The sequence below is a fragment of the Ailuropoda melanoleuca genome, chromosome 1 (genome assembly GCF_002007445.2).
Source record: "Ailuropoda melanoleuca isolate Jingjing chromosome 1, ASM200744v2, whole genome shotgun sequence".
Lineage (NCBI taxonomy): Eukaryota > Metazoa > Chordata > Mammalia > Carnivora > Ursidae > Ailuropoda > Ailuropoda melanoleuca.
Genome location: NC_048218.1, coordinates 137,728,331 through 137,753,046, shown reverse-complemented (window position 1 = coordinate 137,753,046; position 24,716 = coordinate 137,728,331). Strand labels below are relative to the sequence as shown.

The 24,716-nt window shown below is 39.9% G+C and overlaps 1 protein-coding gene across 4 annotated transcripts in view; it reads left to right on the top strand.

The window, feature by feature from the left end:
- ELAPOR2 (endosome-lysosome associated apoptosis and autophagy regulator family member 2) overlaps positions 1-24,716 on the top strand; it is a 184,185-nt gene that overhangs the window by 290 nt on the left and 159,179 nt on the right. Inside the window, exon 1 of one of the 4 annotated variants that reach the window (XM_034667224.1) lies at positions 14,026-15,001. The exons of 1 other annotated variant lie outside the window; for it this stretch is intronic. In XM_034667224.1, the coding sequence (XP_034523115.1) occupies positions 14,984-15,001 (18 nt within the window). In that variant the 5' untranslated portion in view covers positions 14,026-14,983. Of the gene's footprint in view, positions 1-14,025; positions 15,002-24,716 lie in introns of those variants that run through there. 2 more of the 4 variants (XM_034667214.1, XM_034667211.1) reach the window with 2 other exon arrangements.

Here is a 24,716-nt window from a genome sequence, read left to right as displayed (position 1 = left end):
GGGCGAGGCGGGTGCCCGTTTGTCTCTCCCTCCCGTCGCCTTTTGCCTTCCTTGGAGGACGGGGGCATCCCTGTATTGCAGGGATGAAGTTGCCCGCCCCGGGTGGCTGGCCGAGAGAGGGTGTGTGTCTTTGCTGTCTTTTGGGGGATGCTTTTCTGTTCGCGCTCCTGTTTTGAGGGCTCTGAAGGACTTTGCGGCGCCCTCTTCAGAGTGCCTGGCTTGAGGACCTGGGGCCTTGGCAGAGGTTTCTGCAAGTGGGGTGGCGGGGAGACTGGGGAAGCCCCGCTAGTGGAATTTNCGCCCCCCCACCCCCTGTCCCTCCTTCCCGTTTCTCCACCTCCTTCTCTTCCCCTAGACCCTGTAGGGGTCTCTACAAACCCCTTCTTCGTACTCGCCCGCACTCAGCTTCCTGATAAGGCCCTGGGGACTTGCTAAGCCAGTGTGTGGTATCACTTGTCATCCTTCTGGCAAAATGTGGATATGGATTAGGGAGAATAAGAGTGTGTACTTAGGGAAGAGGCGGGTTGGTGATCTAGAAAATTAGAAAAGACAGAGTGAATATGTTCCTTTTGGGAGGTGTTCATCTGACTGAAGCATTGCCACTGTTTATTTTGTACTTCGAGATTATTGTTGACTTAGGGCCAAAAAGAAGAAAGGATGGGTGATGAGATTTTCTCCTTCTTTTAGGGGAAGTGGACTTAGTGCGCCAAAAAATTTACAGGGGGTGTCATTGGTACTTGTAGTGGGTGTTTATCTTTCCTTTTAGTGTTCCAGAAAGTGCAGCCTCTTAATGAAAATCAATGAGGGGAAGGAAGCAACATTTCTGACCTACTTTGAGTGATTATGTTCAGCAGGATATGGGGAGTGGATACTGTTTTTAGGAAGATTGCTAGGAATCAGGGTGATGGGTCATTTTAATTTTTGTAGCAAAAATAGGTTAGCCAATAGCCCCTCTGGGAAGAAAGGCCAGACCCTGTTCCTTTGTGTGTGATGCTTTAACTTTTGAATTTTACCCAGGCTTGAATTATAGAGTATCTGCCTTCTGGACATCGTCCATCATCCTTGGATTTTCATCTTCCCCTTTCATAGTACCAGTCCCAGGACAGACTGAAATGAGAGAGAATCAGATCAAAGGCATATATGGGAGCACACAGGAGTGTTGCAATTGGGGAAATCAGGGCAAGCGCTCAAAAAACAGCTGTGTTTAACTTCAGCGCTTATCAATATAATTAGTAGTTTAATTTGTGTTCTCCAACTTTACCTATCACCTGGGAATGATCCATTCTTCCAGATTTCCACAGAAAGCTGCTTCCTGGACATCCTCTGATTGAACAGTTATAACAGGACAAACCTAAAGCCTTGCCTCTGGCCCCCAGCCTCAATATGCCCAACATACTTCTTTTTCTGAAATGAAATGCCTTAAGCTTTTTGTAACACAAATTCTTAGTAATGAAGAATCTACTTGAAACATCAAGGTGAAAGTTGGGGCCAGTGGACTGATGCTTTTTGGTCATTACCAATAGACTGATCATTGGGATGGTCACATGGACCACAGATGTACACCTAGAAAGAACAGAGTAAGAGCCTCCAGCCTAACAAAGAAGTAGTGAAAGGAGAGGCAGGAAGATGACAGAAATTTCAGGAAGGTTCTCTTCAATTAATCCCAGCTCTTTGTTGCACTGACTTTAGAAATTGCTTGTGACTCAGTTCCTTGAGGTCTCCTTTGAATTCCGCCCCCCCCCCAAAAAAAAGTGGGAATATGTGACTCATATAGAGGATTGTATTGAGCTTGCCTGTGGCTGGTTGTGTTTTTAGAAATGGTGATGCCTGGATGCATTGATATTCTTCCTGATGACTGACAACATTTGTAAGACGACTGACTAGGAGTTAGAGGTTCCTTTGGAAATAGGAGAGGCCAAGCAGTCTCACAGGGGCTGAGTCCGCTCCTGGGCATCTGGTCCAACTCGCTGAGACAGTTTTCTAAAGTCGATCGTTGTTTCTCTCTGACACTGTTTTTAAGAGGAAAGGGAGAAGAGGAGGTGTTTTTCAGGCTCTGAGGGTAGGGTCTGTTTGTGCTGGGAGGTAAGGAGGAGGCCTCCTCTGAGGTGGACCTGTGGAATTGTAGGCCAACTCCGGTGGACAAAGAAATAAAATAACTATTTTGTGTTCACTCTTACCTGTTTATCCTTTTCCATGATTGAGTAATAGAAAAGGAGGTGAATGTCACACACCAGAACAGAACCATGTGCTGGGAAACAGAGTGAGAGGGCACAGTGAGGGTCAGGGGCTGGAAACTAAGGCCAGCTCTTAATGATATGAGATAATGTTGAAAACTCAGTGATTCTAAACCTCATTTCCCCCCAGTAATTTGAGTTTCACCCTCAATGACCAGTATTTTTATAAAAGGAGACATAATTACATTATGTAGACTTTGATTTTCTTTGCTTGTTCCTTAGAAGAAAGCAAGGGAAAGAAAAAGAAAAAATTGGTCTGGGACTAATCAAGTTATAATCGCTGGAGTTCAGAAAAAAACCTTCAAAAAGACAACTGGGTTATGGGTTAAGTTTCACTTAGGTGTTTTGCAGAGAATGGGACTCTGGGGTGAAACTCATGAAGTACGGCTTCCTTTGTCAAGTCATTGGATTTTAGAGGTGAGAAGGGGAGAAAAATGATTACTTTGGAATGAATGCTCAGCTGGTGATCAGATCAGCAGGGTAGAAACACAAGCGCAAACAGGAAAGCTATAGTTTGGGAGACAGAAATAAAGAGTAAAGTTACTGTGCCAGAGAGGAAGCACAAGGGGATGTGACTTTGGTAAATGGTGCTGAAGGAAAAAATACGAAGACTGGACGTCAGAAAGTGCAGAATTAATTTCACAGGCTTATGCTTGGGGAAACTTACGGAGAAGGATAAGCATCTTCTAGGTTTCTTGGCACCAGTTTGTTGCTTGTAAAATGACAGTAATAAAAACTGACCTACCTATTTCTGTTGTGAGGATGAGATTAATATACGTTAAAGGAAAGCTATCTATGTGAATGTGAGAGTTGATTATTGATGGAGTTAGTAGACCTGGATCCTGATATTTCAGGAAGGGTCTACAGGGAGATTTCAGAAGCTCAGAGGATAGACTTATCCAAGGGAACGGACTGGAATTTTTAACTCATCGAATAATAGGACTTAATGGGACTGGCAGAGGAAAAACATGATAAAGGCCAACAGATGATTCAGAGGTGGAGTAAGGTATTAGAAGATAGAGTGCATGAGAGTAAAAAGAACAGAGCTAAGTGGATTATGTATGCATTATTTAAATTTGGAAAATTAAATCACAAAATAGCTTGATTCTTAGTTCACTGCTCTAAAATCCTGCATAATATGATTTTCTACTGGTCTCTGAATCTTGAGACTGATGACTTTGTGCCAACAGTTTTTATTCCACAGGCATCTATTGAGTTTATACTATGTGCCAGGTGACATGTCAGATGATGTGAAATTACAAATTAAAAAAATAAAATTTAATTGGATAACAATGAGACAGAAATGTAAACAATTGCAATGAAATGATTTGAGGCCATGAGAGCAGAAAGGGGAGGTCACATGCAGTGAGAAAGGTCAGAAAAGGCCCTATCGAGGAAGTGAGTGGGACCTGAAAGATGAGGAGAAATTTGCCATGCAGACAAAGGTCAGATGTACATATGGGCTAGGAGGACATTTCCGGTGTAGAACACAGATTGAGAGAAAGAGCAGAAAGATAAAACTGCATTGTGTTATAATAGGTCGTAGCTGGGATACAGGGTGCTGTGGAGAGCTTAATGAGAGATGAGTCTGCGAGGCAAGCAGAAGCAGCTTGATCCTAGAGGCCATGTGTCATGCTAAGAAGCTGGTCTTCATTTGGTAGATGATGGGGAGCAATGGAAAGATGTAAACATCAGGAGCAACAAACTATGCTTTAGTTTGGCAACAATAGGGAATCCATATTAGTGGAGGATAAGACAGAAAGAGGTGAGACCTGCTAGGGGCAATTGCTGTAGTCCAGGTAAAGGGTGATGGACCTCAGTTAAGGAGTAGCTACGAAGATGGCAAAGGGGGCATGCTTTTGGAAGGTAGAATTGCCAGGAAGTGGATGTGGAGGGTGAGGAAATTCAAGATCCTGACTTGATGAGAAGGTGGTGCATCTGACCTCTGTGAGGAAGAGGAGATGAGGAGCTTGGTTCTGAAGAGGTTGACTTTTAGTAGAGTTGGTCAGTAGGGAGTTGGGTATCAGGCCGTGTTGCTCAGGGGCCTGGTCTGTGCTGATATGGGAATCGCTTGAATGAAAGGCATGGTTGAAACTGCTTTATTGGATGCAACCATCCAGGGAGTGAGAACAGAGACTACAAAAGGTAAGACTGGTTTTCCCAACATTGAAGGTGGCAGAAATGGAGGCATCCACAAAGGAGACATCTAAGTAATGCTAGAGGAAGGGAAGTGGACAGTACAGAGTGTGAGGAAGGTGAGAAAAGCCTTTGAAGGAAAAAAGGGGTAGTTGTAGTGTCATTTGGCCAAACTCAAGTAAGATGAAGACTGAAGAGAAGATTGAATCTGACCATTGGGTTGCTGGTGCTCGATGCCAGAGTGGCTCCTGTGGAATGGTGGGGATGGCTTGAGTATTAACTGGGAGGTTAGGCGAGGGGGAGCGATGATAGAGGAGAATTTTATTGTATAGCCTTTGCAGATTAGATAAGAAATTGGGACTTTCAACTCCACGGAAATCAGAAGAGTTGCAAATGGCCACATCTTCTGTTTCAGGCTTGGAGGGCAACAGCTGAGAAATATCCTTTCAGCCAGCAGTCTCTGAAGGTCATGGGCTGTGGGTGAGGGTGTCAGAGTCTCTAAAGTCACACTTCTTCAAAAGGGGTTAGGACTCAGCCATTGTTTTCAAGCAGTTAAGATAATTAATCTTGCTTGTTGGGCTTGTGGAGGTGATTTTCCATTTCAAGTTCTTAAGCTCAGAACCATTTCTCATGTTTTAGGCAAATGTGAACAAGTATTCACACCATCAATATTTACAATGTAAAACCAAGAGTCGACAGTTCTGTGAAGTGTCATATTTTAGCACAAGGGATGGAAATAGCAGAGCATAGTATAGAGTGGCACAGTTTCCTATCATAGTGTATTCTTCAGAAGTGTCTTGGATCTTATAATAATTCCTTATTGTCAGAAAACATCGGTCAAACTTTGGTTGCCTTTTCCTTCCCTCTGAAGACACCATGGATGATTCTTGTCCCTTTTTACATTATTTAATCTAAGTTATGTGTCCTATTTCAGTATTAAACTCATATTTATTGTGTACTTAAGTACTAGGTACTCATGGTAGAACAATGAACAAAACATATGGCTGTGCCCACATTGAGCTTTATAATCTCATGGGGGCAGAATCAAAACACCACCACCACCTAAGCATGTTTGCCATAGTGGTATAATGGAAGATTGCTGTGTGCAGTGGGAGTATATGGCCATTCTAGTCTGGGGTTGGGGGGGATTCCCAAGGAAAAGACATTTAAGCTAAGACCTAAAGGATGAGTAGGAGTTTGTTGTTTGAAGGTTGTGCTTGGTGGTGGTAGAACATCTCAGACAAAGGAAGCCTCCTGGCCAAGATCAATTTCTGTATCCTCCTTTTACCCCTCAACCCTTCAACTGCTAAAGACAAAGGATCTTTTTTCAGAATTCTAGTCACAGCTTGTTGTTTACTCTCGGGCATGTGTATGCTGTTCTACAAATGTTTTGCACACACAGGACTGCCCTGTAAGGATGGGTGAGTTGTGCACTGTAGAAGGGTACCCAGCAGTGGCAGCAGATAAGAGCTAGAATCCATCCAGTGTGTGTGTGGCTGGCCAGCTATCCTGGCACAGGTCTGTGTCCATCTGCAGGAAGGAGTACCTTCTTCCCCTTCATAGGTCCAAAGGGGCACCATTTTCTAAGTCCTGTAAAGGTCCATATGCTTTACCAGTGGCTCTGAATACCCTCCTGTTCTCCCCCCAAGTATATGATATGCTCATTGAGGGCAGGATTTCATCATCTTACTCAGCAAACAGTGATTAGATATCTTTATGTTTAAGACACTTTAGGGGTTTTAAAGATAAGTAGGATGTAGGTCCTCTTTTCTGGCAGCACTAATCACTGCCTTGAAAATAAAGCAGTGTGGGTGGCTTCCACTTTTTCCATTATGAAAAGAAATTGATCTTTATAGTACATTTAATCTTAATTGACATCTTCTCTCAGTTATACCAGATGTAAGACTGCAATAAAAACCCAGGGATCAGAATATATTGAAGTTTACTCTCAACTCAGTTTATAGCTCTGGAGTTCAGGATACTATTTATTGGTTATTCAAATCTTCACTTTTAAAGTTTTTTTTTCTAGGTCAGTGGTTCTCCAAGTGTGATCCTAGGACTAGCAGTGTTAACATTATCTGGAAACAGGTGCCTGGGTGGTTCCGTTGGTTAAGCATCTGCCTTTGGCTCAGATCATGATCCCAGGGTCCTGGGATCGAGCCCCACATAAGGCTCCCTGCTTCTTTCTCTCCCACTCCCCCTGCTTGTGCTTGCTTACTTCCTCTTCTCTCTCTGTCAAATAAATAAAAAGAATCTTAAAAAAAAATTACCTGGGAACTTGTTAGAAATGCAAGTTCTTGGGCTTTCCACAGCAGTCTGTGTTATAGCCATCTCCCCAGGGGATTATGTTTTATCCTGAAGTAGGAGGACCACTGTCCTAGGTATAAGGTGAGGAATACAGTTTAGTTGCCTGAAACCCTGGGACCTGTTTCATTGTTAAAGCTCCTTCAGCTGTAACTCAAGCTGACTTGCTGTTTCTGCAGGGCATTTTAGAAACTCCTACAATAATCACATCAAATGGAGCACGAGCTCCTCTCCATTACCATGAAGTGTATCAGCAAGCACTTCTCTATTATCTTCTATACCAGGTACTAGGCAGGATGTTGCTAATAATACAGGATGCAGAGGATGTTGTCATCCCTCTCTAGGAGCCTAAGGCCTGATGGAAGAAAGAAGCATTCACTCATGGAAATTAATGAGTGTTTCTTCCTGAAATAGACATTGGAATAGAAAAACATGGTAATATGAAGAAAGTATGGTCAGCCTTCTTGGTAAATGTTTGTCAATGTTTGCTAGTTATGAGGAGGAGATTGTTGTGTATATTTTGCTCCAACTGCAAAGTGTCTTCTTGTTATAGTAGACAAAGTATCAAAGGTACTCAAAGAATGGATTCACATCTGGCCACTGTTTTACATGACCTTGTGCAGATCAACTTCTTTGAATCTTTCTTTGTCTGAAAATGGAGACAGTAACTCCTGCCGTACCCATGTTAGAGTTACTGGGAGAACTAATGCATCTGAAGATGCTTTGTAAATTTTAATGCAATGCCAGATAGTAGTTATTATGCTTGTCTAAGTTAAGAACAGTGTTTCTGAGAGGATGGATTGAAGTGTGAAAGTGTTGGGAAGTAGAAAGGAAATTTGTTTACTTATGGAAGTACTTTATAGGAGTATTTTTCCTAATTATGGAAGTTGTGCATAGTGCAAATTTTAGAAAACAAAAGAAAGGATTAAAAAAGTCAGCTCTAGTTCTTCCACTTGGGGATATCTGGAATTAATGTCTTAGCTCATTTTCTACTTACGCATTTTCTTTTTCAGAACCACAAGTGATCCCAGAGTGTATCTTTTCCTCTCTTGTTGTAACCATTTCTCAATGACACTAACTTTTCTTTGTAAATATTTCCATAATAGTTATAAAGTATTTTAATATGTAATATATTGCAAAATAGTACATCATTTGAACATCTGCCACTGTTCACTTATGAGTCATTTACATCACCATTTCACTGAAAATCCTCTCTTCTAGGTCAACAATGACTGCTTCTTCACTAAATCCAGCCATTATTCCTCCTCTTTACCTGCCTGGTCCGAAGCCTTAGACTTGAATGATCTGTCACTGCTGAAACTTGTCCTTGGCTTCCGGTGCACCTCACTTCCATGGCTTTTCTCTTCACTGTCATTCTTATCTTTCCTGTCTCATCGCCCTGACTTCTTTACACTGGGGCTTCCCAGCCCTTCCTCGTTGACCCTCCTACCTTTTTTTGTCATCCTCACACTTTTGGTGATATCATCCAGTTTCTCCGTGTTAAATACCATCTCCATGTGGACAGCTCTCAGGTTGACATCTCCGGCGTGGAGCTTTCCAGGTTCCCAGCAAGCGCAGCCCCCATGTCTCCACGTGGAGAGTTACCTCAAACCTGACACTAAGCTCCTACATTGCCCCAAACTTACCCCTTCCCCATCTCCTTGAATGACAACTCCTTCCTTCCTGTTGCTCAGGCCTACAACTTTGGAGTTTCTGTAGACTTGTTTTTCTCCCACATCCTATATCCAGTCTGTCAGCAAACATTCTTGTCTCTGCTTCAAGATAGTTAGCGCCAGAAATTTTCACCTTCTGGGCCACACCGTGGTCGTCTCTTGCCTGGATTATAACTTCCTGTCTAGATCTCCTTTAGTTTGATCTCAACAGAGCAGAAAGAGATCACCTAAAACCTATGTCCAAAACAGTGTCATTCTACTGCTCGAAGCTCTTGTGAGGCTTCATTCCAACCAAAGCTCTGATGGTGGCTTACAGGACCCAATACGATCCAGCCTCCAGTAAGCCTCTGATGAGGCTTAAGAAAGCCTGTTCCTTACACCTCTCTCCATTCTTCGCTGGGCTTCAGCCTCCCTGGTCTCTTTGCTCTTGGTAGAATGTGTTGTGTGAGCTCCTTTCTCAGGAGCTGCATCTTTGCTCTGCTTAGACCTTCCTTCACTCAGGTTTGCTTGGCTTTCTCCCTCATGTGCTTCTGGTTTCTGCTCAGCTGTCATGTTCTCAGTAAGGCCTTCTCTGGGAACCTGTTGAAAATAGCACCCTCCTTTCTATCCTCATTTCATGCTTTTATTTTTCTCCACATCACTTTTCAGCATCCATTATAATATATATTCTAGTTATTTGTTTTGTTTTGTTTTTATGACACCCCCTCAATCAATTGCAAGCCTCATATAGACAGGCCAGTATCTATCTTCATTCCTTCCTCTTTCCCTCCCTCCCTTTTTCTTTCTCTATTTCAAAATAAGCTACTTTTTCCCTAGCACCTCAAACAGTGCTTGACACAGTAAATGCTTAATAAATGTTTGTTGAATGAATGAGTAAATCGAATTTTGGGCGCTGAGGTTTTTAATTGTAATTTAAAAATGTCACAATTACATAAACCATATCTGAATTTCTTATTATTAAGGCTAGATTATTTGCAGTAGAAATCTTAGGTCGAAGGATATGAACTTTATCCTGGCCAACAGTGAAAATTGTTATTTATTGTTACTAACTTGATGGTGGAAAATGCTGTCTCATTGACGCAATTTACATTTCTTTAATCACTACTGAGGCTCACTAATTTTCATATCACTTAGCTTTTTATATTTCACTTTTTGGGGGAATTTTCTGTTTAGGTGTTTTCACTTAATTTTTTCTTACACATATGAGCTCTTCATTGTAGTAAGGATAACATTCAATATACATTGAAAATATTTTTCCTTTGATTTTTTTCCCCTGAGTACATGTTTTGATATAATATAATACCTAGAGAAAGCCAATAATTATTTAGACCATAAAAATGTGTATGGAATTACTTCCTTTATCATATCAAATAGGAATAAATTTAATTTTTTAAAAGACTGATATTTGGCACATAGTACCTTATTAATTTCCTACAGTAAATGAAGTCTGTCATGTATCTGGCTGACAAAAATACTGAAGCAACTGCAAAGTGACTAAGAATTCTTGGGCTTGGATTGACAGTCTTTTGTTCTAAGATTCTGTTTTTGAAATTTCAAGACTGCCCTACTTCATTCTCTGTTACTCATTTTCAGTGGCCATTCACATGTTTGTCTGTTCATCTAGTATTTAATGAGTTCCTATCATGTGTTTCTCTCACGGGAAAGCTAATAATACCTAAGTCTATGATTATACTACAGATGGGTTAAGTGCTGTGCGGGAGTTGTGCATAGGGTTAAACAGAAGCCCAGAGAAGGGGCAACTAAATCAGATTAAGGAGCCCTGGCCTCAGAGAAAGTCCTGTTTGAGCTGAGTTTTGAAAGATTTCCAGAAGTGCATTCTGGGATGCCCAGGGGCCAGCGCATTTTAGTCAAAGCAAACAGGCTGTGTAACGGCCCAGAGGAATGAACTCCTATGAGCATTTCAAGGGCTAGCACGAAGGCGCACATGGGTAGGAGTGGCAAGAGATGAGACTGTGAGCAAGGCAGGAAAGCTATGGGGAGCCACTAACATCAGATTGGAAGGATTATTCTCTTGGTGAATGGAAGACAATAAAAGAGGGATCTTAATGGAGGCAAGAAGATCAGTCAGGGGACTGCTGCCTCTCCCGTGGGGAGAAGAAAAGTCAGAGCTAAGCAACGGAGAGAGTTAGGGTGGGGGCAGGGTGGCACTGGATGATACAGTGCAGTCTCCTCTGAAGGCTGGTTTTTACACCTTGGGCTCCTGGGTGGATGCTCAGCCTTTCATTGAGATTGAACATTTAGGAGGAGGAGGAGGCTGGGTGGCTGGAAGAAAGAGAATGAGTTCATTATTGGCATCCTGAGTTTAAAGTGCCCCAGAGACATCCAAATAGTGCTCTCCCAGAGACAGCTGCGTGTCTGCGAGTGGAACAGAGAGACACCTCGTGAGCCGCGAGCACAGGAGAGGTGCTTGCGGCCGTTGTTGTTGATGAGGTCACCTGGGTTCTGAGCACACAGCAGGAGTGGTGTGTTGAGGAGAGGGTGCAGGGAAACATGGGCATTTAAAAAGCAGGCAGAGCGGGGCCCCTGGGTGGCTCAGTGGGTTAAGTGTCCAACTCTTCATTTCAGCTCAAGTCTTGATCTCTGAGTCAGGCTCTGAGCTCAGTGGGGAGTCTGCTTGAGATTCTCTCTGTCTTACCCCTCCCCCACTCTCTTGCAACTGAACAAGTAAATAAATCTTAAAAAAAAAAAGAAAAAAAGCCAGTAGAGTGAGAAGCAATTGAGAATGAGCCTGAGAAGGCACAGCCAGTAGAGGGATCACACAGAAGCTGGCGGAGGGTAACTGACCAGTAAATCTGGACGGTGAGAGAGATGTGGTGTTTCTTGATGTTTGGTAAGGCATTTGAAATGTTGTATCTTGGTACGGCAAGAAGCGGCAGTACGTGCTGAATGATGGTATAACTAGGCAGATTGTTGGCTCTTTGAACAGATGTACCCTAGGGCTATTAATTTAAGGACTTGATGCTAATCTGGAGGAAGGCCTTGAGTGTAATGCTCTAGTCCCCCCACATTCACAGAGAATACATTCCAAGGTGCCCAGTGGAGGCCTGAAACCCTGGACAGTGCTGAACCCTATATATATATTATGTTTTTTTTTATATATAGTGCTGAACCCTATATATATATTATGTTTTTTTTTCTTTTTTTCTCTCGTGACAAAGTTTAAGTTAAAAATTAGGCTCAGTAAGAAATTAACAGCAATAATAAAATGTAACAATTATAACAATATACTGTAGGAAAAGTTATGTGAATGTGGTCTCTCAGAATATCCTACTGTACTGAACTCACCCTTCTTGTGATAGTGAGAGATGATAAAATGCCTGCGTGATCAGGTGAAGTGAGGTGATCCACGTAGCATTAGACTACTATTGACCTTCTGACTATACATCAGGAGGGGGACTGTCTGCTTTTGGACATGGCAGAACCACGGATAGAGGGTCCTACTGTACCTTTGGTATTAGTATGTAATCTCTGAGCTGTTGTTGTTTCACTATTTAATCGATATTTTGGTTTTGGGAAGGCTTAACCAAATTTTATAAAGTCAGAAAGCTGGGAAAGATGCCTAATGAGTTAGAAAGCAGAAGTGGGATTTAAGATGATTTGAAAGGCTAGAATAATGAGCAAACATAATTGTTAAATGTAGACTGTTCTTTTGGGTTCTGAAATTCAGATGTTCAAGCATAGGATGAGGAAGTCTTGCTTTAAAGTACTTTTGAAGCCACAGATGTCACATGGCTGCTAAAAGCAATGATGGGGTATGTGTCTTAGGCTCTATTAATATGAGCAGAGTGCTTGGCACATAGAAGGTAGACATTTAACTTAGGTTAGTGATTCAACTTAGGTGTAATATTTGAGGAGGGATATTGACATATGGAGATGTTGACTTGATGTGCCAATTAAGAAATGAACTATTTGGAAAGTATGTCCAAATCCTTGAGGACTGACCAAAGGAATTGAGGATGGTTAGCTCTGAGAAGACTTAAAAGGAATCACGATAATGAGTTTCAAATGCATTATGTGCAGTCATGTATAAGAGGCATTGGTATAATGCTCATTTAGATGATGAAATTAGGATCGGTGGGTAGTAGGCAGAAGAATGCAGAATTTAGTTCATCCACGAAGGTGTTTTATTTCTCTTTTATTTTTTTCAAGAAGGTGTTTTGTATCTGTAGAGTCATGAACTGCTTCTTTGTATTTTGAAATTTGCAGGGCTCCTGTTTTGGACAGACTGTTGTCCTAGGTCCCATCTATGAGTTGTGGTTTGCTACACTGTGCCTATATTCCTAATGGTGGATTTAAGGGGCAGTTCAATGATGGCTCAAGGTTACATACATTTCTATTGTAACAGACAAAAGGATCAATCTTTATCCTTGGTGCTTTAGTTCTAGGACACACTCCTTCTTAATCTGTCATATTTAACACTTTATTCTAAGATTGCAACAGTGTAAGCATAAAACAATGCCTTTAGTGTTTAACATCCTAAAATTGAGAGTGGAAAAAATTGGCCATTTGAAATTTAAGTTTGATGCTGACTTCTATTTGGTAATTCTTGGGCATATCAATAATGCATGCTAGGAGATAACTTGCTTAAACATATCTGAGCTTGGTATGCTAAGCAAGTGCTTCATTATCCAAAGAGCAGATAAATATTAACACTATTTGCTCAATTTTTTTGTGATTCCTTTTTTTTTACATTTGACCTTTTGAAAATTAAATGCAGTATGTGTGCATTCTAGAAAAATGAGGCAATAAAAATACTCATAATCCTGCCAAATAAACACTACTCTTAGCACCAGAGCATTTGTAATAGGAGTGATAAGTAAAAAGAACAATAGCCAGATACAATTTTAGGGCTTTTCATTTATTAATTAATTCATTCATCCTCCAGACTCTAATGAGATTGGTCCTAATACTTCCAGCATGGTTGAATTACTACTTGTGAGCCCCAGCTTTTGCCCCAGCACCCACACTTGTAACCATCAGGCAGCCCTCTCTCTATTACATCCATTGGATGTCTTTGCATTTATTTCATTATGAATATACATGTTTACAAAATGGGAATATTCTGCACAGTTTGGTAAATTTTTTTTTTTTGTATTTAACAATATGCTGTGAACTTATCTCCTCTAGAATTTTATTCAGTGCTTAATGTAAGGTAAGCCTCTATTTCCCAAATAACTGGTTTTCACAAGTAGTATTTTGAACCATCCATAATTCATCCTTTCTCCATTGATTTGTTTTCTATACCATCTCTTGTCTGGGCAGGTATGTATATTCTTCTTAATCTATTATTTTATATAGAATATGTGACATATGTATACTCAAAAATATTTGATTTCTTTTGGGCTACTTTCTATACTGTTGATTTTTTTTTTAACCAAGATTGCACACAGGGTTTTATAATATGATTTTATAAGATACTTGTTGCTTTTCTTTCAAAGATTTCTTAGCTGTTCTTACTTCATTTAGTCTTCAGGTTCAACTTCAGAAAAATTTTGATAAGTTTAAAAAAACTCAGAATATTCTTTTGGATTCTGTTAAATCTCTTAAGTTATTTAGAAAAAATTCTCATCTTCATAGACTTTTTGTCTTCGCATTTGAAGACCTAGTTTGCTTTGGTGCTTGGAATATTCTGTACTTTTCGTGAACACTGACTTTGTATTCCTGAGTATTTTTTGTTACTGTTTTTTCTGGTGGCTTTCCCCTCCTATCTTTTAATTGAGTTTTCCCGGACAGGTTGGAAAGCCATAGGTTTTTGGAAATTAATTGTATATCTGGTCTCTTATACAGCGATCTTGTTAATTCTAATAGTTCATTGGTTAATTATCTTCGATTTTCTTGATAACAAGTACCACTTATTGAGTAGTTAAATGTGTGAAGTACTTTTTATATTCACAGTAAGCTGCACAGCTATCCATCCCTCTGCTTTTAGAGTTGAGGGTACTGAAGCTCAAAGGCAATGAATAACTTGAGAAAGATGTCAAAGGTAGTGAGCCATAAAGCTGGGATACCTATGTCCCCAGAGACCTCGATTTCCACTGAACTTCACTGCCTCCCACTCTGCCTACACAGAACTGGACCGCACTTCCAGCTCTCTACACCTGCTTCTCTCAGGCTTCGTACTGGATCTAACTAAGAGCATCCAGCACCTCTTTATAATGTTTTTCACCTTTTGTCAATTGTTTTTAGGTTCCTTTTTCTAAGGGCGGTAATCCCTTCCTCCTTGTTTTAGATCGCTATCCTCTGCTCCAAGGTAGATGTTAGCATTGCACTTGTTTTAACAAAAAGAGTCTCTGTCCTGCTGTGTTTCACCCCCACACTGGTGTGCAGGTGGCCATGGCCATCGGTCCTTTTCTCTCAAGGATGTGGTGTCTGTGCAGAGTCCCTAGTCCAGTTTCTCTTGTCTGGCAAACTTTATTCCCCTGGTACACTGATCAACTGAGGGGAGGTTCATTTTCTCTCTACCAGATTCCTGTGTGAAAAAATTTTTTTAGAAGAAGAATTTTTTTAAGAAGGAAAAAAGCAGAGCCATCTGTGGTTCTTGCACAGTAAGCACACGTGACGGGCCCTGGATGTAGGGCGTGTTCTGTCTCTGTCTTGACCTGTGCAGTTGCGGGAATGGAGAATGGAGAAGAGGTAAGCGGGAGTGAGGGGCGGTGGTCTGATGACATCTTAAAGCAGAAGCCTGTCAAACTTAGATGTAAAAGGCCAAACTCTGTTGCTGGAAAAAACACTTTATACCAAAGACAACTCAGAATTAAAATCAATGGGCTATAGTTCTATCATTTTACCAAAATTATTTTATTGTTTTTGTTCTCTATTCCCTCTTTCTTTAGAGACTTACATGACAGTTACATGGACCAGGCATTGTTCTAAGTGTTTGGCACATAGTAGCCCATTTAAAACAATCTTTTTATTAGTCCACTCCTTCTTATGTAAATGATACTGCTTGGCATTGATATAGGTAAATAATAACATGTCATTGTCAGCTGAATTGCTTACTTTGAATGATATTGAGCATATTTTCATGTATTTAAGAATTCTTTTTTAAAAAGATTGGGTTTTAAAGTGTTACTCAGATATTTTAATGGGGAGGCTACACAATTGCCTCAGTCTTTTTTTACAGTTTATTGAAGATTAATGGAAGCACATTGAACTGCATAAACAGGGAGTACATAATTTGGTTGGTTTTGACATATGTATATACTTATGAAACCATTACTATAATCAAGATAGCCATTTCTAATACCCCCCAAAATTTTCCTACTTCCCCTCTGTAATCCACCCTTTCCTTCACCCTGTCCCTACACAGCCCCTGATCAGTTTTCTGTCACTGTGGATTCACTTGAATTTTCTAGAATTTCATATAAATAGAATCCAGTGGCATGCACTCTCTCTCTCTCTCTGTTTCTCTTTTGTCCTGGCTCTCTTCACTTAGCATAATGATTTTGAGATTGATCACATTGTGGTGTGTTTAATAGTTTGTTCCTTTGTTCCTTTTTATTGCTGAGTAGCATTCCATTGTATGGCTATACCACATATGCCTATCTATTTTTAACATACTATAGTTCTAATCATGGTACTTGATATGCTTAAGCTCCAGTATGATAATGTAATCTATGAATATCAAGAACTCATTAGTGAGCATTTCAAATAGGTTGTTTATAAAGTTCAGCAGCAGCAGCCTAAAATGTAAATGTAAGCATGAAAGGACTGTTGGTATTCTGAGATATTCTGGGAGGTAATTTAGTTTTCTGTTTTACTCAGTATTTAGTGCTATTTCAGATAAGTCTTGATTTTTTGAAAAGCTAATCATTCAGTTAGTCAGTTAAATAGGCTCGTTGTTGGAATTACTTCCACTTGCCTGCCTGTCTGCCTATAGATCATTTCATTATCACTTAACGTTTGGCAGAGTGCAGGGGACAAAGGCGGACCTTCCACCAAGCATTCAGAGGCTAAAATGAGGACTTTTTTAGTTCATGGTGATGAGCATTGGTGTATGCTCTAGATGAGAGTAATGTTGGTATTCATTTGGAAGGACAATTAAATGTATTCATTAGTTTCATTTACTAGTTGAAATCATATTTCTAAAAAGAAAAATCCAGCAAAATAGCTAGCTTTAATTGCATTTTTTTTTCTTTTTTTTTGGTGGGAGGTGATGAGAATTTGGTTGACTAACACGTTTGCCTTTAGAACGAAGTAAGAATGCTTTTAGACTAGTAGTGCTTCGGCAAACTTTGTGGACCCTTATATTTTTCTTTTTTTCTTTTTCTCCAGAGAAGCAAAAGGTACTAATAGGAACGAGGATTGTGAGACTAGCTGACCTGTCCTATTGGGGTTTATTTCTTCTGTAGCAGTCGCTGATGACTTTGACAGGACAGGGAGAATGATGTGACTCATTCGACTTGATAGTATCAGGTTCTGCATTCTCTGCTGGACACAGACACACGCAGACCAGTCCTTAACCCTGACCTTCTTTTCAGCTATGACTTTTTTTCTGACCTTCCTTTCAAAACCAGACTCTATTTTTTTCTTTATTTTCTACTCTTTTTTTCAACTCACTGTTGCCTGGCTTTTATCCCAGTTATTTTCCTAAACCTCTTGTTATGGTCAGTAACTATTTCCTAATTATTAGTGGTTTCTTTATTCCTCGCCTTACTCCATTTCTCTGCAGCATTTAATCCTGTTTCCAGGCTGCTCACTTCGCTTTCTAAGGCACTGAAATCTTGCATTACTGTCTTAACATACTTATTTCTTTAGCTAGCTACTCTTTTCTTTTTTGGTAAATGTTGGTTTCCCCAGGTTTTTGTTTTTGGTTGCCCTCTCTTTGCATTACATATGTCCTCTCTGAATCTTAGTCATATTTCCCTTTGTTCTTAATTTTGTGTAAATAGAAGTAATACATACTTACTATACACAATTTGAGTATACATTTGAGAGTACATGATTTGAGTATATTATAAATAATTTTGCACAAGCAAAAAAGATGAATATTCCCTGCAGTCCCACTGTGGAGAACCATTGCTGGAATTTTTCATCTGACTGCTAGTCTGATGTAAGCCTTTATTCAAATGAATCTTAAATCCAACTTCCAATGCTTAATTCTATATCAAGTTCCAAAAGCACATTTACAACTCCTTAAAAGACACCTCTAGTAGGGTGTCATGGATGCCTTCAAATGAAATACAGCTGGAACCAAATTTATTCTTTCTCTGTACCTGAATCTAGTTTTTCTTCTTGGTTCCATTTCTGATTGGTTAATAGAGACTTGATGTCATTAGTATTTTTCCTACTCTAAGCTCCACCACTCAGTCATAAAACAGATCATTTTAATTTGGTCTATGAAGTCCTTTATCACGTGGTTTCAGGGTACCATTTTAGCTCTCCCTTTGTGCTCTTTACTCCCTTCCATTTCAACCTTCTGTCTTATTCTGCAATCTAACCATCATTCCCCATTTTCAGAGATTCTCATGCACTTCCATCCTTCCGTGCGGCCACATGTGAAAAGCCATTTCCTCTCTCTCTGGTGTACGGAATCTCTAATTATCATTCAAGACCTGGATTAAGTGCCCTTAGTTGTGGCTGAGATACCCCTGCTCAGGTGGAATGAATCTGGGGCCTAACACTTCCTACATTTGCCTTGATTTGTTCTGCCTGGAGAAGAAGCCCATTCAAAGGGCTCCTTCCGATTGCTTTTAGATCTATGAAGAGCTACCTTTCAAGGATGGACTTAAGGTGTATTTCAGACAACTGACCTGGGACCACCAAGTGGATGTTATGGTGAGGAAGACTTTTCTTCAGATTATGGAAGAACTGCAGCCTTTAATGCTGTATGGCAATGGGAAAGACCTTGTAAACTACTTAGCTCTTCATCAATAGGAGTACACAAGCAAAGACTAAATGACCATTTTTCCTAGATTTATTCATTTAATCAACATTGTTAAGCACTTTGCCAGCTGCTGTGCTGGCGGTTTCAAGATGAAAAAATAAAATCTTTTCTTTAAGGAGCTTATGGTCTGATGCAGTGGTTCTCAACCTGGCTGCAGATTAGAATCACAGACCAGTGATTTATTTCCATTTTAGAGATCTCAGAGGACAGGGTCTGGGAAACATACTCCAGTGTACAGCCATACAGTTACTTTTCAAAGGGCCATTTATTTAAGACCTACTCTAGGGTGGGCTATATGATGTTCATTTATTCTTTCACTAAATATTTCTTTAGCCTCCTCTTTTGTGTTTGTCGCTGGTCTAGGTACCAGGAACATATCAGTGGACAAAAACACAGTTCCTGCTCTTAGGGAGTTTGTAGAAGGGTAGACTCTGGACATCATGCAAACATGTGACAGTTGATATAAGTCTAAGCAGAAAAGTAAAGGAGGTGTGGGGATAGAGGAGGTGTTGGTGAGGGGGACATGACAGCGGATGAGAACACCGAGATCTCAGGTAGATGGGGTGTTGCAGATCACATGATGCCTTTTAAGACACGTTGAAGACTTTGACTTTTATTCTGAATGAGAGGAGAGCCCTGGAAGGTTTTGAGTATAGACATAACATGATTTATATGTAAAAAGTTCAATCTAGCTGCTGTATGGAAATAGATGATAGGACATGGGTGAAAACAGATTAATTTATTCCAGTAATCTAGGTGAGGCATTATGGCAGCTTAGATGAAGGTTTTAGGGGTGGAATGGTAAGAAGCAATTGGATTCTGTGTATATTTTGAATTAAAACATATTTTTATGTATTTTTAAAGTAAAGGCTTTACTAAGATCTCCCAGGGAATGACTTTATTTTTTATTTATTTTTTAAAATTTTTTGAGAGAGGGAGGGAGGGGTGGGCGGAGGCAAAGGGAGAGAGAGAATCTTAAGCAGGCTCCTTGCCCAGTGCAGAGCCCGACTTGGGGCTTGATCTCCTGACCCCGAGATCATGACCTGAGACAAAATTGAGAGTCAGATGCTCAATGAACTGAGCCACCCAAGCACTCCAGGGAGTGACTGTACCTAGAGAAAGAAGGGGACCAAGTGCTAGGGCATGTCAGGAGAGGTGGGAGACCGAGTGGAGGAGAATGGGGGCTCCAAGGCCAGATGAAGAAAGTGTTGAAGGAAAAGCCAGTGAGGCACTGAATCAAACGCTGTTAGATCGACCAAGAGGAAGGCTGAGAATTGATGTTTGGATTTTGTGAGGTGGCAGTCCACAGTGATTTTTACAAAAGCAATTCTGATTGAGGGGTAGAGGCAAAAACACGATGGGAGTGGGTTTAGGAGAGAATGAGAAAAAGGGAGGCAGACTCCGTGAGAACAGGCAGTTCTTGGAAGGAACATTGCTAGTAGTTGTGGGGCATGGTGGAGAAAAATGCCAGTAACTCATGGGGGAGTGCACATAGTTACTTGGGGAGAGGAATGCCAAACTGTACTTCAAGGCTTCTTCCAAATGCAAGATTTTGTCCTGTAATTAGTGGCTCTGGTCTTATTTTATTTTATCTTTTTTAATACCTTGTTTAAGAATTTGAGATGAGGCACACCTATAGTCTTCTCTCCTGTTTAATTTGAGACTTTTAAAAATTTAGCCCAGCCATTTTATTTATACCATGTGACTGTTCCTCCTCCTTTCTGGTTTGGGGATGTCTTTTTGCGTTAGTTTTCTGGGGCTCCCATAACAAAGCACCACACACTGGGTGGTATTTATGGTCTCACAGTTTGGGAGGCTGGATGTCCAAAATCAAGGTGTCTTTCTATTCCAGGCCTCTCTCCTTGGCTTATAGTTGGCCATCTTCTCCCTCTGTCCATCTTCCCTCTAGGCCTGTTTTTGTGTACATATTTGCTGCTGCTTCTTTTTTTTTTTTTTTTCTAGGATACCAGTCATATTGGAATTGGACCCACTCTAATGACCTCATTTTAACTTGATTACTTCTGTAGAGCTTATGGCCCCAAATCAGATCACATTCTGAGGTCCTGTGGATTAGGACTCGATCCTATGGATTTGAGGAGGGGACATGACACCTTTACTTTCTCATAGGCTCATTTCTGGAGTTTTCTGATAACTTTTAAAATTTTTCTGCTGGGTGGTATTTAGGCAGAGTTAACCTCATCATTCTGGGGACATTAGGCATTGCTTTAGAGAATTGGGGCCAGGAGGTGGATTTCCTGATGTAAAATGAGCACTTGATGAATTGTAACTTCAGTGAACTGCCCTTTTGAAAAGAAATATAAAATGAATTAGAGAGGTGATTTCTTAACACTTTCTGTGCACATGAGTTAGACTTTTCTTAGACTTCTCAGTCACTTTCACGTTTAAAATGTAGAACAAGTAAGTTAGTAGATACAGACTCTGTTTACCTAGGGAGGAAGAAGAGGTAAATCAGAGCACCTTCTCCAGGAGAACATTTACATTAAATACGTGGATCACCTCCCTGGTATGAACGTGAAAGCACAGCCTAGTTATAAATAAAGGCCAACATGTGACCCTATAATATGTCACCCTTGTTATAGACAGAAATTAGTTGTTTATTATAAGCAGTTTTGTTGTTATATTACAGAAACTGGCTCATATTTGCTTAGCTGGCTGCATGATCCCAGGAAATGTTTCCAGCAAATTTTTGCCTATCCTGTTCTCTCTAAAGAATTGCTTTTCCAGCATCCGGTTTTAGTTGGAATATAGGTCATTAAGATGTATCCTCATAAAACTGTTTGTGATGGTAATGGATTTAACTTGGAAACATTAAACTATAGGATGTAACTAATGATTGTAGTTGTCAGCCCGTGGGCCCAATAGCTCTCATTTTTTCATTAGCGCTACAAGGAAGACATGTACATTTAATTGTGGAATAGCAGATATTTTTTGTGGGCTTATTACTCCCTTATAGGATAAGGCAGAATCCAGTGCTTTAAAATGAAGAAAACATCTGTGGTGGAAATTAGTGCTAAATAGAATACTTTTTGGGATATTTTTTGAATCAGTTTTTGGTTTAGAAACCTATCATTTGGCAGTCCCCTAAAATAACCCCTGAATGAATCTCTTGGAGACAGCCTTGGTTTTTTTGACTTTGTATTCTTGGTTTAAATAATGAAATAATTTTTTCATATTGTTTAAACATGAAAAAAAAATAACCCTCTGAATAAGAAAGTAAATTCTTCTCTAGTGTAAAACAGCAGCAAACATATCCTCAGTGGGGTTTCCACAGCTTAAGCCTGGCAGCAGTTCAGATAATAACTCTATTAAAGCAGACAATTTGTTATGATGGATTCTTGTTCTGGGTCCACAGTCTACCTAATTGATGACCATGGCTCAGTGAAATCTGATTCGATATTCTTGTGCATTCATGAAATCACAACCCTTCTTCCAGCTTCCTCCCTTACCTTCTCATGTTCGGTGACTCTGGAAAGACATCTTTTTCTTAGTATTTTCTCAGAGACTGCACTGATGGAATACAAAGAGCATATGGAAGCAGATATATGCGTAGGTCTTGATTTTATGTTTTGGTAGACTGGTTTATTTAAGCAGATACAACAGGCGAATATGTTTGTTGAAGGTTTTCCTTTGTACCAGCTGCTGCTTTTTCCTCTTTCCTGGGCTGCTCTGCCAGAAATGCACACCTTTATTCCTACACTGTTTGACAAAAGTTTCCAATTGACAATTTTTCAATGCGTTAATTAGCTCCTTGAGAAACGCAATCTATGTTTAACATCTATATTTTAAGAATGTTGAGCATTTTTGAAGACTTGTGCTTAAATTTGAATTTGTTTGAAATGGAATGTTTTTAATTTATTAAAATTTTTAATGATAGAGGCTTAATGTTTCTTAAATATTGTTTACAGAATTGACCTTAGTTTACAACAGAGTAAAAAACATGCAGTTTACTTTAATTATTCAGAAGAAAAGGTTTATTTTTATTGCATTTGGTGGGGGGAATGAATTGCTGCAGAGGTAATGTTCACCTCGTTGTATATTTACCAGACTGGGGTGGAGTGGACATTGACCAGGGAGTCAGGGACCCAGGTATGGGATTTTTCTTACTGGTAGGTGGCTGTTGTGACCTTGGGGAGCTTGCTTTCTCTTGGACTCAGTCTTCTCATTTGGAAGAGAAAAGGATTGGTTTAGATAATCTATAAAGGGTTTTCTTTTTTTTTTTCTTTATTTCTTCTAGTTTTATATTTTTAGAGAAACAGGGGCTATGTCTTTGCTTCTTATTGTACTTTTGACTGAATATGGAATTTTTTTGTGTCCAGTATGGGTCATACTTGGCAGAGTGATGTAGCTTGATAGTTTCTGGAAACTAAGCATTGTCTACAAACAGTCAACAAGAGGGTTTGGTGAATCTGGCCCATGCTACTTCTGTTTTTTTTTTTTTTTAATTTTTTAAAGATTTTATTTATTTGACAGAGAGAGAGAAAGAGAGGAGAGAAATCACAAGTAAGCAGAGTGGCAGACACAGGGAGAGGGAGAAGCAGACTCCCCACTGAGCATAGAGCCCGATGCAGGGCTCAGTCCTAGGACCCCGGGATCATGACCCGAGCTGAAGGCAGATGCTTAACTGGGTGAGCCACCCAGTCGCCCTGCTCCTTCTGTTTGACATGGATGCAAGTTTGCAATTTTCACCAGCTGATGACTAGTTCTATAATTTCATCTAGTCATCCAAGTCAATTGAGTTTAGACATTTAGCTTGAGACACTTAACATTTCTCAAGACAAGATTTTGGGGAGTTAAAAGGTCTTAGCTTTCTATAATTCTGCCTTGGGTTATGGGATGATCTAGCATAGATAGGACTCAATCTTAGTAGTAACTTATATCTGTGACAGCCTAGGATTTTTTTCCTGTAGGAAAAGATTCACAGGTTATTGACATGAAACCAGCGTGGGTGAAGTTTGCTTTTCTTTTGAATCCTCCTTAGCCACTGGCCTATGGCCTTATTTTAACTTCTGAGACTTGTTTTCTCATTTGAAAATGATCATGTCCCACAGGGATGTTTATAAGAAGACTTATTCCTGAATAGAGATACATTCTTAGACAGAAAGGCTCAACATTGTAAAGATATCTGTGTTCCACAAATCTATACATTTAAAAGAATCTCCCCAAATATAAATAAGTTTTTCTTCTTTGGGACTGTGTATCTGTTGGAGGGGTAGAGCAGGGAGTAAAATGATCCTTGGGTTTATTAGACTGTGTTCTGAGACAGGTTGGGAAAATTCTGAAAAAGAAGTGTGATACGAGGAGGTATTCTCATAATCTATAAATGGGAGTATCAAGTATTAAAGACTTTGTAGGAACAGTTGGGTAACATTTGTCAAGAGCTTTGAAACATACTCTCATCGAGTAGTTTACATCTTAAGTAAATTGGTTAAGGGTGATGTACTCATAAGGTGATTCATCTCAGTGTTATTCATAAACAACCCCAAATTTTGTTTTTATTTCTTTTATTGTTGGGGGGAGAGGGAGAGAGAGAATCTTAAACAGGCTCCATACTCAGCGCAGAGCCTGATGTAGGGCTCGATCTCATGACCCTGAGGTCATAACCTGAGCTCAAATCAAGAGTCAGACACTTAACTGACGGAGCTACCAGGTGCCCCACAACCCCACATTTTAATAGGTGACTGGTTAAATTGTTTCCTGTGTTAAATGGAATACCATGGCACCATTAAATGTGATGACATAGCAGTGTATTCATTTACATGGAAGAGGTTTATAATATGTTCAACAGATAATATAGTATGTTATGAAAGCTTTGGTATAGGTATATAGATGTGTGTATTTATTTGGAAAAATGTATAACAGATTAACAGTGATTATACCTGGGTGGCAAAATTATGGATGGTTTCCCTCCTACAACGTATGCTTAATCTCTATTTCGAATTTTCTACCGAGACCATGCATTCTTTGAGAGGAAGTAGAGTGTGACACGTGAGGCTCTTGAGAGCATAGGACTCCGTAGCCAGCCTGGCTGGGTTTAAACCCCAATGCTATCACTTCCTGGCTGTGTATTCTTGAGGAAGTCACTTTATCTCTTTGCGTCTCTCTTTCTCATCTGTAAATCAGAGATGATTATAATAAATAGAAATAATAATATCTACCTCATATGTTTGTTGTAAGGATTCAATATACTTAATGTGTGTGAACTTTGAGAACAATTTATTGTAAGTACCATATTAATGTTATCTATCATTATTAATAAGAATAGTGAGCAAGTGAATGAGAGACAGATGGACAGACAGACACACTCAGACACACTAGCATACCTAGAATTCACTGATAGAGGTAATGGTCTCTTATGGTGTCAGGCATATCAAATTGAAACAATTTGGTAAACTTTGAAGAGGAATATGATGATTAGATGTTCACCTTTCCCCCTTATTTTTT